Source organism: Numenius arquata, chromosome 1, assembly GCF_964106895.1.
Source record: "Numenius arquata chromosome 1, bNumArq3.hap1.1, whole genome shotgun sequence".
In the NCBI taxonomy this organism is placed as follows: Eukaryota; Metazoa; Chordata; class Aves; order Charadriiformes; family Scolopacidae; genus Numenius; species Numenius arquata.
Window position 1 is genome coordinate 120,282,612 of NC_133576.1, and position 15,242 is coordinate 120,297,853.

The 15,242-nt window shown below is 35.5% G+C and overlaps 1 protein-coding gene across 2 annotated transcripts in view; it reads right to left on the reverse strand.

Annotated features, from left to right (window-relative positions):
• The window catches only part of TNFRSF19 (TNF receptor superfamily member 19), a 62,994-nt gene that overhangs the window by 24,116 nt on the left and 23,636 nt on the right, over window positions 1–15,242 (reverse strand). For both annotated transcript variants that reach the window (XM_074154088.1, XM_074154079.1), the window contains exons 4-5: window positions 13,720–13,898; window positions 10,328–10,413 (exon numbers count right to left, since the gene is read on the reverse strand). In XM_074154088.1, the coding sequence (XP_074010189.1) occupies window positions 10,328–10,413; window positions 13,720–13,898 (265 nt within the window). The remainder of the gene's footprint in view (window positions 1–10,327; window positions 10,414–13,719; window positions 13,899–15,242) is intronic.

Consider the following 15,242-nt stretch of genomic DNA (forward strand, 5'->3'; position numbering starts at 1 on the left):
TCAATCCAGAAAATCTAGAACTTAAATGATACAGATGCAGAATGACAGGAAACATTTGACTGCTGTCAAGGAAGCACTTCCTATCAATAGCCTCTTATAGCCTCAGGCATGTCTATGAGGGTCAACCAGCACAAGGGTGGGACACAAGCCCCCCAGTTCTGGAAGAGGAAAGCTTATGGCAGCATCCCACCTGCGTTACATCACAAGCTTGCACAAAGTAACAGCAGGAAAGAACTAGAAAGGGTTGGTTTGGGTTGGTATTTTTGCTCCGTTGACAGCATTCCTTCATCCATCACCTAGCAACAGAAGTAGTGATAGTCATGAGTCTCTACCATCAGAAAGACAGTAAACTGTGAATCCTTAAAAAGTACAAATGTCTTAATTGGGAAGTTGAGATAAAATGAATATTCTATCTCCTTATTTATCACTTACTACCATCAACAGCATTTTGCATAAAATGTTTAGATATGACTGTCCTTGAATCAAAGAAAAGAGTATTATTTTCAGACCCACTTAAAAAACCTAACCTTTACTTTTGCCAGGACAAAGTGAGGTGACAATATTATTTACTGCAAGATGGATGGTTTCCACTGTCAGTGTATCAGTTTGGGGTTTCTTCTTCCATTAAGTAACACCTCAATCAGACAGATTTCACATACAAAAAAACCTCTTCCCTGTGGAACTGCCTATCTACATTTTGATCCAGAAGAAAGTTTCAGAACCCATCTCACACAGCCTTAATTATGGCAACGTGTGAAATCTACCAGTCTAACAAATCACGTTTTGCCAGATGAAAAAATCGCATACTATAATTACCATATGTAATAAAAGGAAAGGTTTAACAATTTCCTTGAAAAATTACACAAAGAAAAGGGGGAGTCAAAGCACACCCTTCTGTAGTGCCTCCAGAAAGAAATAATATCAAGTATGCATTATGTCCAAATTTTGTTTGGCTTTGCACTGCTACTGCAAAGTCTATGTTAGCGAATCATACCTTGATCTCGCATACGCCACAGAAATATTTGTTTATATATCAAGGGCATTTTGTGTTTTTAAAGCTGCTTAGAAAATATTTTCATTACAGAAGTACAAACACAATTATAATCTAGGAAAGAAAAAAAGACAATACTTTCCTGAAGGAAAAGATACAAAACCCATACCAGTTAATATAGCAGAAATGTCTTCTAATGATTCTTTTGTGCAGATTCATTCCTATATGTACAGGATTACTCATTATAGTGCATGAAGCAGCATGTTAAACTTTTTTGGTTCAATAAATTGTATTCCTGATGCTCCACTTGAATTTACAATTACCACGTTTCATCCCATTACCCATAAACCAGTTTCCGGAAAACTGTGGCATACTTTCCTTCTTGTTGATCGGATTTTATTTTTTTTTTTTTTTTTGGGGGGGTGGGGAGGGAGGGGGCACAGAGCAGATCAAAGGTAAATTTTTTGTCTGCTTATGTTTTTCTTCCTTTTTTTTTGATATGCATTGATTTTTTTGTTAAATTTTGCAGAGCCTTTACAAAGCCATATACAGATTTTTAAGTTTCTATTGGATGTTACTAGCAGATGTTCTCTAGGATTTGCTGGTCAGTCTTAACACTTCTAGTAACACAAAGGTAGCAAGAAGCAAAACAGAGGACTGCCCATTATCTGAGATTAAAGAGCAGAATAATTGAAATAGGAAGTCTGACCTAGTCACCTGTACTCCACACAAACACATAAAGCAGGAAGTAGGGAGGAAAATTTGGTTGATTAGTCAGATAATAATTTAAATTGAAATTCACTAATTTACAGCTTAAGCTTTACTTCAAAAATACAACTCAAAATCTTAACTATTTGAAAATTTTTATTCAGTAGTCTTACTGGTATACTTCAATCAGCATATCCAAACAGCAAAGACAGCAGATATGCTTTTCCACTCTTTTTGAAAAGCTATGAGTATTAAATTAGAATTCACTATTTAACCATCACTTGTGCTTGCAGTCAGAATGGAAGAATTATGAACAATGTAATTAACTTAAGAAGATACCTTAGAACAATTGAGCTGTATTCAGACTTATTAATTTGGTAAAGCATGAAACTAGGATCACAAGAGGTGCAGGCCCTATAGCGCTAAGTACCATCCAGGCTGCATACACAATGCTAGGAACCTACTTGTAATGGAGGCTTACTTGTGATATAAGAATCAAAGAGTAAGGACAAGAAGTCAACACACAGTTAATGTGATAAAGTTATGGACTCAAAGAAGTTATCAAGACAAGGACTCCCAGCCAATATCCCAACCTGCCCTGCTGAGTTTGGCATCAGAAGACACCGTACAACAGATTGTCCAGAGATGGGTGACAGACTGATTAGTTTGTAGATCCTGATGGTTTCAATGCCAACTGCGCACACAGCTGTCAGCGTTGCAAAAGTTTTGGGATGATCACTGAAGAGTACAGAGAACTTTTTAAGTGCATCCTTAAATTCCAATTCCATTACCTCTTGGGATCAACTGTGATAGAGAATGGGGTTTGTATTCTTCAATTAGGCACCTATTGAGAGCATCCTGCCCAGTTCATGCACATGTATTTCCTTCCACGGCAGCCAGGGGAAAGCAGGTGAACCACAAGCCTAACCTAAAGCTGCAGTGTGTCCAAGCCACCTGGACCCAGAATCAGTGAAATACTGCTGGAGACCATTGTCTATGAATGGCTGTAGGTCCCGTGGGCATTTAAGCATTTGCACAGTTAGGAAGCTGTCAAGCAGAAGAGATGGTGATGCAATTTTGGAGTCAGGATCCTGGGCCTATTTGGGTTGTAGCTTGAACTGGGTTACTTGAAACTCACTTAATAAAAAAAAAAAATTCACTGTGCAAAGAAATCTAAGTTAGATTTGAGGTAGCAGGCACAAAATAAGTGACCCTGCTTACTGTCATTATAAGAGCTTCAGTGGGAATTACAAACACTCATTAGAATTGCTGAGGTTGTTCAGGTTACTATCCTTTTACTGTAGACTCAAACAATAAATCTTTTATAACAGAGCAGACATGCTATACTGAGTACTTCTATTCTACAGAAGTTACTAGTAAGTGAATCAATTCATTAGAACAGCCCTCACACCTACAGTTTTGCAGTACTAAACTATATTACATGTGGTTGGCAATCTTCCTAATAGAACAAGTTTTCCTCTGTAAAAAGTAAACTGCCTGGAACAAAACATTTAAGGATAGTGCAAGAAAATGGAGGCAAGTCTAACAGTTCAGACTGTCTGGAAGCCCTGGGAGTTTTGGTTTCCAGATTTCGATTCCTTGGTAAAGTGTCTGGCTGGCTACACAGAAATTCTCTTGGGTTTGAGAGTAGCACCTCCTTCCAGTATTTTTAAGCTAAATTTTCTTCTATGGAAAATTCATTGTTTCCCCCCTGCCCCTTATCCCCCCCCCGCCCCGCATTGTATTTTGGCACGCTCCACAGGTTTTTTTTGTTTGTTTGTGGATTTTTGGAGGAGGAGTAGAGGGGATGGTGGATAGAAATGAGGGAAACATTTCTGACCAGTTCTGTCTACTAACTGTAATACATATTTAGTAGTAACAAGCTACATACTTAAGTACTTCTAAAGATACAGGCACAGAAATGAGAGGTACAGACAACAGGAGTTAATGACAGTGAGCTGGGAATGTGTATGTAAAAAAAGGCTATTCTCTGAGCTAAGCAAGGAGAAAGTTTTGGAACATGATTAAACTGCGCAATGAATCTAAATCTAAATAGTAACATTTCAGAATTACTATAACTAATTTTAGTGGTAACGTCTTTGTTATTAAAAGAAGGAAAAATCTGCCCCCTCTCTGTTTGCAACTTTTTGTTTTAGGAGGGGAGCCCAGCACGTAGAGCAAATTCAGAACAGGAAGAAAAGGAGCTGTTTGATTCTAAGTCATTCCCCAGTGGATCAGAAGCATCACAATTATCAAGGAAAAGGAACTGAAAACATTTAGGTTTTCTAGGTTAACTCTTTGATCTACGATGCGTGAAAGAAATAAAATTGTAATAAAACTTTATAAGACATGAATAGCAATTCTCATCTCTCTGAAACACCTAGTCAAATTTATTTCAGACTTTGTGAAGATAAGTTACTCTACCGTCAGGTCACATATGGAAAATATCAGACTGACTTATGACATTTTTACAAAAGTGTGCATTTCAGTTATGAGATAATGGAAAGCTAATGTCTCTGTAATAAAATAGTAATGATATTTATCAGCTAGTGATGCCATTAGCTGTACCTAAATTAGCTGTCAATCCTTATGACTTTTGCGAAAGGTTTGTACAACATTGCAGCTGCTTTCTATCACAGTGTCATCCAACATGGAAAGAGGATTATGAGAGATGCTGTGAGGTAACCCCAAATCAAAAAAAAAATATGCTGAACTAAGATAGACATATATGTTGAAATAGAACCAAATAATTAAGAATGGTTTCACTTGTTATATACTTTCAGCTGCCAGTTGCCTCATATGCACATAAGCAGCCTACCTTCAAAGGCTGCTTTGCATTAGTAATACAAAGTTTAGTGTATAAAGCAACCAAATAAAAACTACAGAAAAACTTAATAGCTGGAAAAACATTATCTGGAGTCTGAGAGCTTTCAAATCACAAAATTCTGTAAACAGAAAGAAGAAAACGATACAAGTAAATTAAAAATCCACTATGTAAACAGAGGAACTAATGTGGAATTGAATGTCATCCAAAACAGTTAAAATGCTATATTTATGTTTAATGAAATAATGTAAAAAACTCCAGCAAAGCTGAGACAGTGGGAATTTTTCTCTTCTACCACTAGCAAAAGTATTTTATAGAATACATGTGTAGCCAGCAAGCTTTCAGCCCCACCCTTACTTTTAATCATGTATTTTGTCACCTCACAATATTCCCCTGCACACTGTAATTTCTAGGATTTTATCTTCTTTGTTCTGAAGTATAGTCCTTGCATACCCCAAATATCCATTACTCTCACATGAAAGTTTACAAAATCACAGATTCTAATCTTGGAAATGTAAATAAGTAGATTTATACCAAATCCTACTTTTCCTATACTAGCTACTTTTAACACCAGGAAGGAGGAAATACCACCAGATTTTATCCCTTAAATAGCACCTTTCATTAATGAAACAACATACCTTGTAGATTTAGACTGACACTCAGCTGCAGTTTAGGACACTTAGGCATTTAATTCTCAGAAAAACAATTCTGTAAAAATACAGAAGCAAACTAATAACAAAAAAATCTACAGAAGAAAACTGCAAAGGGAGCTTAGTGAAGGTAGTCCAAGTGTTGTAGCATTTCCTTAAAGAAATAAAAATTAAAGCAAGCAAGATATAGATGTCTCACATGAAAATGTAATGTTTTCACTACAATCTGCTATATATATTTTGTCTCAACAAGCTGTAGTCTGTATTTTTATTCCTCATCTTAGTAAAAACTATTTATTATCTAGTTTGAAATATTCTTTATATTTGAAACCACTATCACAGAAATCACTATCTCAAAACACTCCTCATGGCAAAAAAAGTAGCAATTTTAGACCCGAGTGCGGGTTTATTTCAAAGGCATACGATGTTACAATCAAACTGTAGACATTGCCACTGCTGTGACTTATTCAACAAAACATTTCTGCTTCATTGAAGCAAAGAATGCGTTTATTTCCTGGAACATGTAGAGGCTAGTTTCCCAAGCTCCACACGGAATGGTATCCCGCCCCCGTCCTCATCCCCCCCAGCTTTCCATTCTCCTTGCTTTGTGTCATGAAGACAAGCAGTAGTAGTCCTGGAGAGGAATGAGTTTGGCTGGACATACTGTGCATTTTTTTACTGTGTAAAATAAATATTTTTCAAAAAATATAATAGTGCAGATAATTACAAAAAAAAAAAAAAAAAGGACAAGGCTGTTCCTTTCGTGGTGGTTTGGCAGTAAAATGCTCTTGGCACCTAGGTGTTAATTTCCTCTCTTCCTTGACTCTCACAATTTATTCCAATTTAACTGTTTGTACAGCCAAATTCTAGACTGAATTTACTCATAACAAAGGAACACCACTGACTAGATTGGTCCAGAAAGGAAAAGCAATGAGGAAGTGCTAGGAACTTTGTTTTTTAGTACAGCTCGAAAATGTTCAATGTCACAGGTTCTTCTGCTTCGCAGAAAGCCTGCCTAGAGGCTAAGGGATTCTGGTGACTCTGATGCTGTTCTGCATTGTGAATTAACAATACAACAGGAAACAGTTGTAGGAATAGCTGATATAGCCAAGTTGATAGAATTATTCTATTGCTTTAATTTTAATCTGCCATCTTCTTATGACCAAAAGAAGACAAGGAGTATGGTTTCTAATGTTTTCTGCTTATTTGCTAAGACAGACTAGCTGAAAACATAATGCTTGCTCAAAGAAAGCAATGGTATCTTTGGAAAATCTTCCGCTTCTTACCCAGCCTTTCCCACATCTCTCCTTCACTTGTACCACCACAAGAGTTTTGGGGTTAACAAACTCATTAGTTTTAAAAATAACCTTACGGGGTTATTTTAACTCTTTATATCATTGATAGATTCACAATCTAGCTTGCTGAAGAGATTCATTAACAGTTGAAGTACAACCACTGGGGCAGCACAACACCGGCCTGAGTAGACAGGAGAGTGAAGTCTGCAAGCCTAAATTGGTGCCGAGAAAAAAGAATCATTGAATCACATCTAGGTCCTTGTTTCTCTGCTGAATAGATACCAGTTGAGATAGTCTATGCTGCTTTCCATTTCAGAAATTTTGTCTTTGATTGATGGGGTTTTCAGTCTAGTTCCCAGTTCAAAGGACTTGTTTTCTGTAATTCAGTTGAGAAAAAAATGTCTTCAGGTGAGAAAAATGTCTTCAGTTTACAAAGTGAACATAAATAGTAATTTTAAAAACATGCTTTCATTTCTTATCTAATGTTTAGATGCTGACCCTATATATAGGATTGGTATTTACAGTTTATTTACCTGAACTAAGCAAATTAAAATATAACTATATCATTGTGTATTTAATTTTCTGACATCCTAAAAACACACATAAGTCATTGTGTCCCCTTTAAAGTTTACAAAGGTGATAGCAATTCTCCTGGCCTCTAATACTCTCTTTACTTGTTCATTATAGAATCCTTTCAACTTTGCCTCTAGCAATTCACAAACTCATTTTTTCGTGAGTAAATATTTAAACCAGATTTGTTTTAAAATGTCTACAAAAAGAAAGAAGATAAAAGCAAGTATTTAGATTTATAGCTAACCGGGTAATAATCAACTGCTACTAGTGCTGAAAGAACTTCATCCATGTCCCAGCTTTAACATGAACCTTTAGTCCAGGCAGGGGGCTGTGAGCCTTTGTGCCCTTATGGTAATGTTCTTAAGCAAACAAAAGATTGCCACACACCTCACAGGACAATTAATTCATTGAAACAGGACATTTAAACTTTTCCTTTTCATCTGTAGTATAAGAGTTAGCTGCACTAATATTTGACTTTCTGTTTCATGGTGGAAAGAAAGAAGGATAAGCCAGGCAGAAAGTTAGAACTTAGTCCTCTGATCATTGAGAACCCGGCCCATACACCTAATGGTCTGTCTCCATTTAACTTCAAGTAATGCAGCCTTTAACATCTTAACTATCAAAAGATATTCATTATTGAAATAAACAGCAAACATTTTCAGCATTAGGTGGAAAAAGCTTACTTTCACACACCATTACCTACACTTCCTTGTAGAATCATGTTTCTGACTTAGTCTTAAAACTGAGATATTTCCACCTATTTGATGTTAAGTAAAACTCAAACAGATTTCTGTTCATTTACCTACTATTGTAAGATAAACCTCCTAGGCTGCTCTGAGGAAGGTACATACACTCTCCTAAACTGAGACAGCTTATGTTAGAGACCTGAAGAAACAATATACAAATTCCAAACAAAAGCCTCCTGAAAACCAGTGACATAGGGTAATCATGCTAGGATTTCCTTTATTTAAGATTTTAATGTTTGGTTAGTAAATAAATGTAAATAAAGAACATTTTAATGATTTCAAACCTTTTTTTTTTTTTTTTCTGCTGTGAAAGATGGAAATACTTGCCAATTCTCACAACTTGCCAGAAATATGAAAAACAAGCAATTGTTAACACTTATGTTATTTAGTCAAAGGTTTTGTCACAGCCAGCCCTGAGAGTAGGGAACAAAAAAAGTCTCTAAATCTGAATTTACCACTGCAGCTTGTGCCAGAGAAAATGCTCTTCTGCATAGGGCTGTCTGTTGCCCACTTAAAATCAGTAGTAGTTTCTTAACAGTCCAATTTAGGATCCAAGCTTAGGCTCAATTACAAAAGCCAAATCACTATAAACTAAAAAATTCTGAATTATTTCAGAAGACTTGGTAACCATTCTTTCACCATCTTTTAAGAATCAAAATTTGTGATTTTGGAAAAAATGGAAATACGCATATGAGTCACTAACTACAGTCAAAGGGGAAAGATATAAGGGAGGTAATGTCATCTTCTTCCCTGTCTTCAATTGTGCTGGAGAGTAGAATTAATGTTTGAATAGCATGCTTTCATAGAAGAAAGGTAAAACAAGAAAAGAGGGAAACCTGCATAAAATGAATTTATGTATTAGCAATCCTAGATCAGAATAATACTGTTGCACTTCAGATTTCACTAACTTTCTCTTTTTGCAGATATAATGAGAATAAAAACAAATGAAGGGAGTAATACTTCATTTGATCAATTGGGAGGATTAAAATAAATGTACACGTGAAATTGCCTGTTTGGGTTGTTTGGGTTCAAACTCTGTCTGTAAATACCTTCTGCAACTCACTGAATTTGAAGTGATTTGCTCAGTAAGTCAAGATCAGCATTTCATTCTTGGCATCAAACCCCATAGTGTTTGCTATGAAGAACATACTTCTCTAAACACTTTTAAGATATTATGTTATCTACACTACAAAAATAGTTGAAAAATTCTGAATTTACTTCTAGGCTTACATTATACTTGGGCAGGAGTTACTGCTGCAAACACAGTAACTTATTTGACTTATTCTTTTTACAGAAATCTGATTTACTAGTTTTTAATGTTGCCATCTTTAATAAAAGTGAATTTATTATGATTCAGAAGTTTATAATGAAATTCTAAGAGAAGTGGACAGGAAGCCACATTTGTGAAAAGTTTTACTATTAAAGATACTCTCTGAGAATCTGGTTTTGTAAGTTTATTCCCCAAAAGACACTAAAACTAGAATGCTGGCATAACAAGGAAGTTTGGCTCACTTGAAAAAAGACTGAGCAATATATGAAATGCTGAAGAATCCTTATTTCATTAAATTTAATACAATATAAAGCTATTTAAAAGTATAACTTTAATGCACAATAGTATATACTTGGTTATATTTTAATTTAGCACAATTAAAAAAGAAAGAATGTTTATAAGAAACTGTGTGTCCTTATTAAAGTAGCATGAAGCATTTCAGGAATTTGACAATTCATTCTTTCTAGAAACAATTGTTTCTGTTTGGAATAGGGGAAAAAAACCCCACCCAGAACATAACATGTCACAGTTACAGAAACAAACAAGTAAATTCAAGGTTTTCCACAAGATTATGTTAAATCAATTTTATTTTTCATATTATAAAGCAGACAGCAATAAATTAAACAAGAATAATTCACTCCTTTTATTGACTTAAAAACTTGATAGGATGTAGAGAATCAACAGCCTTTGGAAGAAGCCGTAAAAAGGCTTCTGTTGCAGAATAAAAAGGGTCTCTCCTATTAAAGAGATTCTGATCCTCTCATTGGCCAAAAACAAATAGAGAAACTGATTACTTATTGCCTTCTTAATATATAGATATTTATCTATATTGTTCTCTGTCACTATAAAAGTTATTTTTAAAGGTATCAACAAATTACCCCTTTTGGGTGTCAGGAAAGAACTCATGCTCACAGAGGCCTACCAGATAGTAGGCAGAGGGTCTAGGAAGACTGGCTTTCTTTTGGCATTATCACAAAAGAGAAGTTAAAATTAATATGACAACATCAGAAGTGGAGTCAAGACTCCCTAACCACGTGGTATGACAGAAATGTTTACCCTCAAGTGACTGGTCATAAAGGAACTTCACAACGATAGTGCTGAACTTGCTGAAATGTATTAACAAAATCATTTACTAACAAGAAAATGAGCCTTTAAAAGAATTCTTCATAACTGTGACTGTCATTTTTTGCCAAGCTTTAAAAGTTAAAACAGAAAACATTCTGAAGCCAAAAAGTTAATCTCACTCCAATAGAAGGAAAATAGCACTCACAGTGAGGCTCATAGGGAGGAGGAGGATCACCACAAGGAACACACTCCATGTCTTGAAAGCCTCCAAGCTTAGTCTTCCTATAAAATCTAGAAGATAAAGGAATGAAAAAACAGTTCATCAAAACCAGTTATTTTTCCTCACAAAATTGATCAGGTGTTTTAACAGAATCCTCTGTAACTGCAAGCTTTTGTCAACCTATGTCCCATGCAAACTATCAGGAAACAGAAGAAAATAAAAGTAAACAAAAATACAGTAGATATCAATTAATAGTACAGCAGTGGATCTAAAGTAAAATGAGGAAAAATTCTAAATCTGGTAGTTCAAATGCATAGTCACTATAATCTTATATTCACATAAGAAATAAACAATTCTGGAGATTTCAAACAGAAATCAATATCCTGTTTTCCACGTAGATCACAACATGCAAGACAAGTATGATGAACTTATACTATGCAAGCTTATTTACACATTTAAAAAATAAATGTGAACTGATTAATCTATATAACTCTCCTAAAAGAAACAAGATATTGAAGGTAATTATCACCACTAACAGTATATAATGGATCGGACGTCAGTGTTTTCTAGTTAAAATCCTTAAGATATCCTCTAGCTCAGAGAAGGAAAAATCACTCACAAATTTGTTAATTTATGTATTTGTACAGAAGGGCATCATTCTCCCCCTCCCCCCTCAAAAAGTTTTAACATGCTGTGTGACAAATCTTCAGAAAATAACATTATTCTGATCATTTTGTAGAACAGCAAACAGTAGAACAGTAAAAATGGCTTTTTAGAACTATATTTTAACAAACAAACAATCCTTCTCTGGCTCTTCTTTCTCCTCTAGGAATATCTTTACCACCAACCAAAATCACAATGTGCACACACAGTGAATGCAAATTAACGAAGTGACCATGAGTCCCAATCTACATTATCCAATTCTCCACTTTGTTTCCACATTTCACTTAAATGTATACTTTAAAAAATTCTAGATAGCAAGCATTTAACAGAAGTATCAGTCAAATGATTTAGCTAAGTAATAGCAATGGGAGGCCACAAGCAGTAACAGGAAAACAATAAAATAAAACTCTAAAGCAAACTAACCAGCCAGCTACTCATTCCTAAATAAAGTAATGCGAAGACATTAAAAAAATACTTAAACAATGGCTGTTGTACCCAAGGAGACGTTTTACTCTAAAGACCATCCAGAAACTTTACTCTTGAGTTTATTTTTAAAGAGCTTACTGACTACTGTGACAGGGAGAAGCCTACATTCTTAAACCAGGGAACAAGAATAGCATCAAATGGAAAACAAAAACTTTAGAGTGTTATATTTCAAATTTGTATAAGAATATGACATCCTCTGAAGAACTTGCCTACATCAGTTCCCTAATCAAATAGGTCTGGCTGGCTGGCTTTCAGCCAGTCATTAGTACTAAGCTAGAATCAAAAGCTAAGGTCTGTTCAAGATGAGTACATGAATTAAGTGTTTTCTGTAGTTTAAATAAAAGGTACGAACTCTACTGATGTTAAATTACTAACACTGTAAATGCCATTAAAGTATGAAGACTGTATCAGCTAAAGCAAACAGCTTTCCAACTGCTCAAGAAACTCATGGTTTAACAATGTGAACAGAAACAGACTTGTAGGCTGTAAGACTGAAGGGGCCACTGTGATCATTTACTCTGAATGAAATGTGTTAATATTTGTTTTTAGCTGACATGCTCACTGTAGTGTTTTGAAGCTCAACAACAGGGAATGGCACGTTGGAAACTCATGCAAAACAGAAATAAAGATGATTGCTGAGAGGAAAAACGTTAGCTAAACCATTTCGTTTAGCTAGCTATATCCTCCATTCACTTAGGCAGCATCTAAGCTGTTGGACAGGTACGGGTGGTGGTGTGTTCTACAGTTCTGTTCCCCAAAATGTCCAGACCAGATGACCTGTGTGTGACTCCTCCAGTCAAGACTCCCTCCCTCCTCATGTTTCCAACTTTGCTGCCAGTAAAAGCAAGTTGTGGAAACAGCTCTCACTTCAACACATACTCAACATACATATCCAGAATACATTCTAGACCAGAATACTGAGAAGCATTCACAGGTCCTCCAATTTGGATTTACCCTTAATTCATGTTTTATTCTGGCTTTTTTTTGTTCCTTTCTTATCTCCCAAAATTTAGCTTATATTGTTTATACCACAAGAAGAAAATCTCCCTGCTGACAGCCAAATAAGCCCTACAATACACATGTCAGTACGTAATAAGAGCATAAATCAATCCACCATGTGGCTGCAGGTAGTATCAAAAGTGGTTGTAAGATCTAACACCTGGAGCTGCACCTTCTTATACCATGACTTAAACTAACATTAATTACCAAAACTTTACGAAGTGTTTTTAAATTAAAAGACCTCATTTCTGGCTTGAGAGAAATAATTGTAGGAGCTTCAACAGAGTCTTCAGGTATTTGATAGCTGGTATTAAAAAAAAAGTATATAAAAACAAATAAAAATCACTGAAATATATATAGGAAACAAATGTATGACCTTCTAAGCATCTCTGAAATATATACCCTTAAAATACAAAGGCAAAATACAATTGCAAATCAGTTCTCATAACCTACTCTTATCAATTAAACTACCAATTCATAGTTCAAAAAATCATCAGAAATGCCTTTTAACAAATTCATGGTAGGTATTTATAGTAGCAGAACTTGGCCACAATGTAAAGAATAGCCTTTTAGAGATCTTAATACTACAGAGAAAATTAACAACAGAGATGTGGGATGACAGGACAAACTAAGCACAGATCTTGATTTATAACCGCAGTTTCAGCGAGTCTCCAGTGTTACAATTTGTTCCATAACAATTCTTTCAGATCCACTTACGATTCTCAGCCAGGATTGTACTCTATGAATTTACCGACAAGGTAAAGGAAATTCAGGAGCATTAACCACAACCACCAATAAAAATATGTGTGCCTAAGAATTATTAGGCACTGATCTAAGGAGGGGGAAAAAAAGCAAGCAAATAATGTGATCAGTCTTCAAGAAGGTAACTGTATGTGTTTCCAAACATTTAATTCTTTATAACAATAAAACAAGCCACCAGTAACACTCGGTATTTTGAAGTATTTTGTTCAGGTGCTGCACAGACAATACTCTCATAGATCACATACGTAATTATCAAACCATTTTTATAGATGAGATAATTAAGACTGTAATTCTGAAATTATGTGCTCAGATCATAAAGTAAATTGTTGGCAAGGCCAATATTAGAACCTAGGACTGTCATACATACATAGAGGATACAAACATTTATCTGGAAAACACGAAGAAGCAAATGCCAATGCAAATTAGTTCTGAATTTGTTCAAGTCTCATCTTCAGAAATGGACTTACCCTGGTAAACAGTCTCCACATAGCGCGTTGCTGGTGGCAGAACAGTTAGCCTTCTGAAACCGGTTAACTAATGCACAATCCAGACAAGGCTTGCACTTCTGAAAGCCCCAGTCTTCCTTGAATCTGTTTGGTCTGCATGTCATGCACTGTGCATCCTCCCCATATCCAAAGCCGCATTCCTGTAGGGATTAACAAGCAATAGCAAGCTATTCAGTCTCTGAAAGCGTGAACAATAAGAGAATGCTGGGATAAAATGAAGACCTAGTGTAATTATTACTGAGAGAGTAGGTCTTTCTGGAGACAAAACCCATCCTTTCAGCAAGTTCAAATGTGTCTTCCACTGCTAATAATCTCCCTTACTTCTATAAGTAATACTTAGTCATCCACTTTATTCATGAAACCACTGTGTATTTGAATGATAAAGAGCTTCAAGGACTCCCACAGTTTCATTATTACTAGCTTATGGTAGAATTATTGAGCTGTCTGTTTTTTAATTAGGTCAGTCATGTGAAAGTGCAGAAACTGGGACAAGTGAAGTATAAAGGCACTTAGTTACAAAAACAGCAAAGAAGCACTTTGATATTAAGGTTCATAGCTAAGGTGAACAAAGTTAATTGCCGAAGAGAGTATACTGATCTTCAAAGGCTTAGGATTTCTGTTACCAAATAAAACAGAGCTGGTTAATGACCATCAGTTAGGCATGAAACGTAGCTTAGCCACTAAGAATTTCAGGAACTCAATCTGCTCCAGTTCTAACAGTTCTTAAACTGTTGGAAAAGTTTAATAGCTCTGTGGATCACAGGAAGGCATGATATTTTACTATACAAGGAATATTGTTATGGTTATTTATCCCAAATTTAGCTGTTTAAAGTCATTATTTCCATTCATTTGCAAAAGGACACCTAATACAACTGACAGGCTTCAAAAGAGAAACATTTTGCCTAACTATGTAACAGTTCAGGGACTGAATTCTACAAACTGATTATCAAGAACTATCAATCTATTTCATTTTTATGTCACTATTCCTTAGAGTTATCAAGTTGCTAAGAGTTGCTATTCTCTTTTCTCAACTGAATATCCTATTAATTTTTTTGCAGTACTTTGGAGCTAGATTTGATGCATTAGTGACACACCGCAAAACACCAAGAAGATAAGAAGAAATTGCTGGAATGGACTTATTGGGAAGGGAATAAGTGGGAAAGGCACAATGTGGGGACCACATCCTCCAGTATGTTGTTTCAGTTGGAAGAATAGCGAATCTTCCTGGAGGGAAAACTGCAGGAAATCTTCAACTGTGGCAACATAAGAGAAGGTTTCCACCAGTTTTGTCCACAACACACGCATGTTCAATGCATACAAATAACTTTTTCCAAAGTTACCCACCCACATAAATCTGGTGCAGTAAAAAAGTTTTGAACCTTAGAAATGCACTCAGGATTCTCCAAGGTTTTGCATTGAGAAAGCATCTATGGAACAAGGTCTGTGATAGTTGGACAATATGCATTTTACAGTGCCTCTAATTT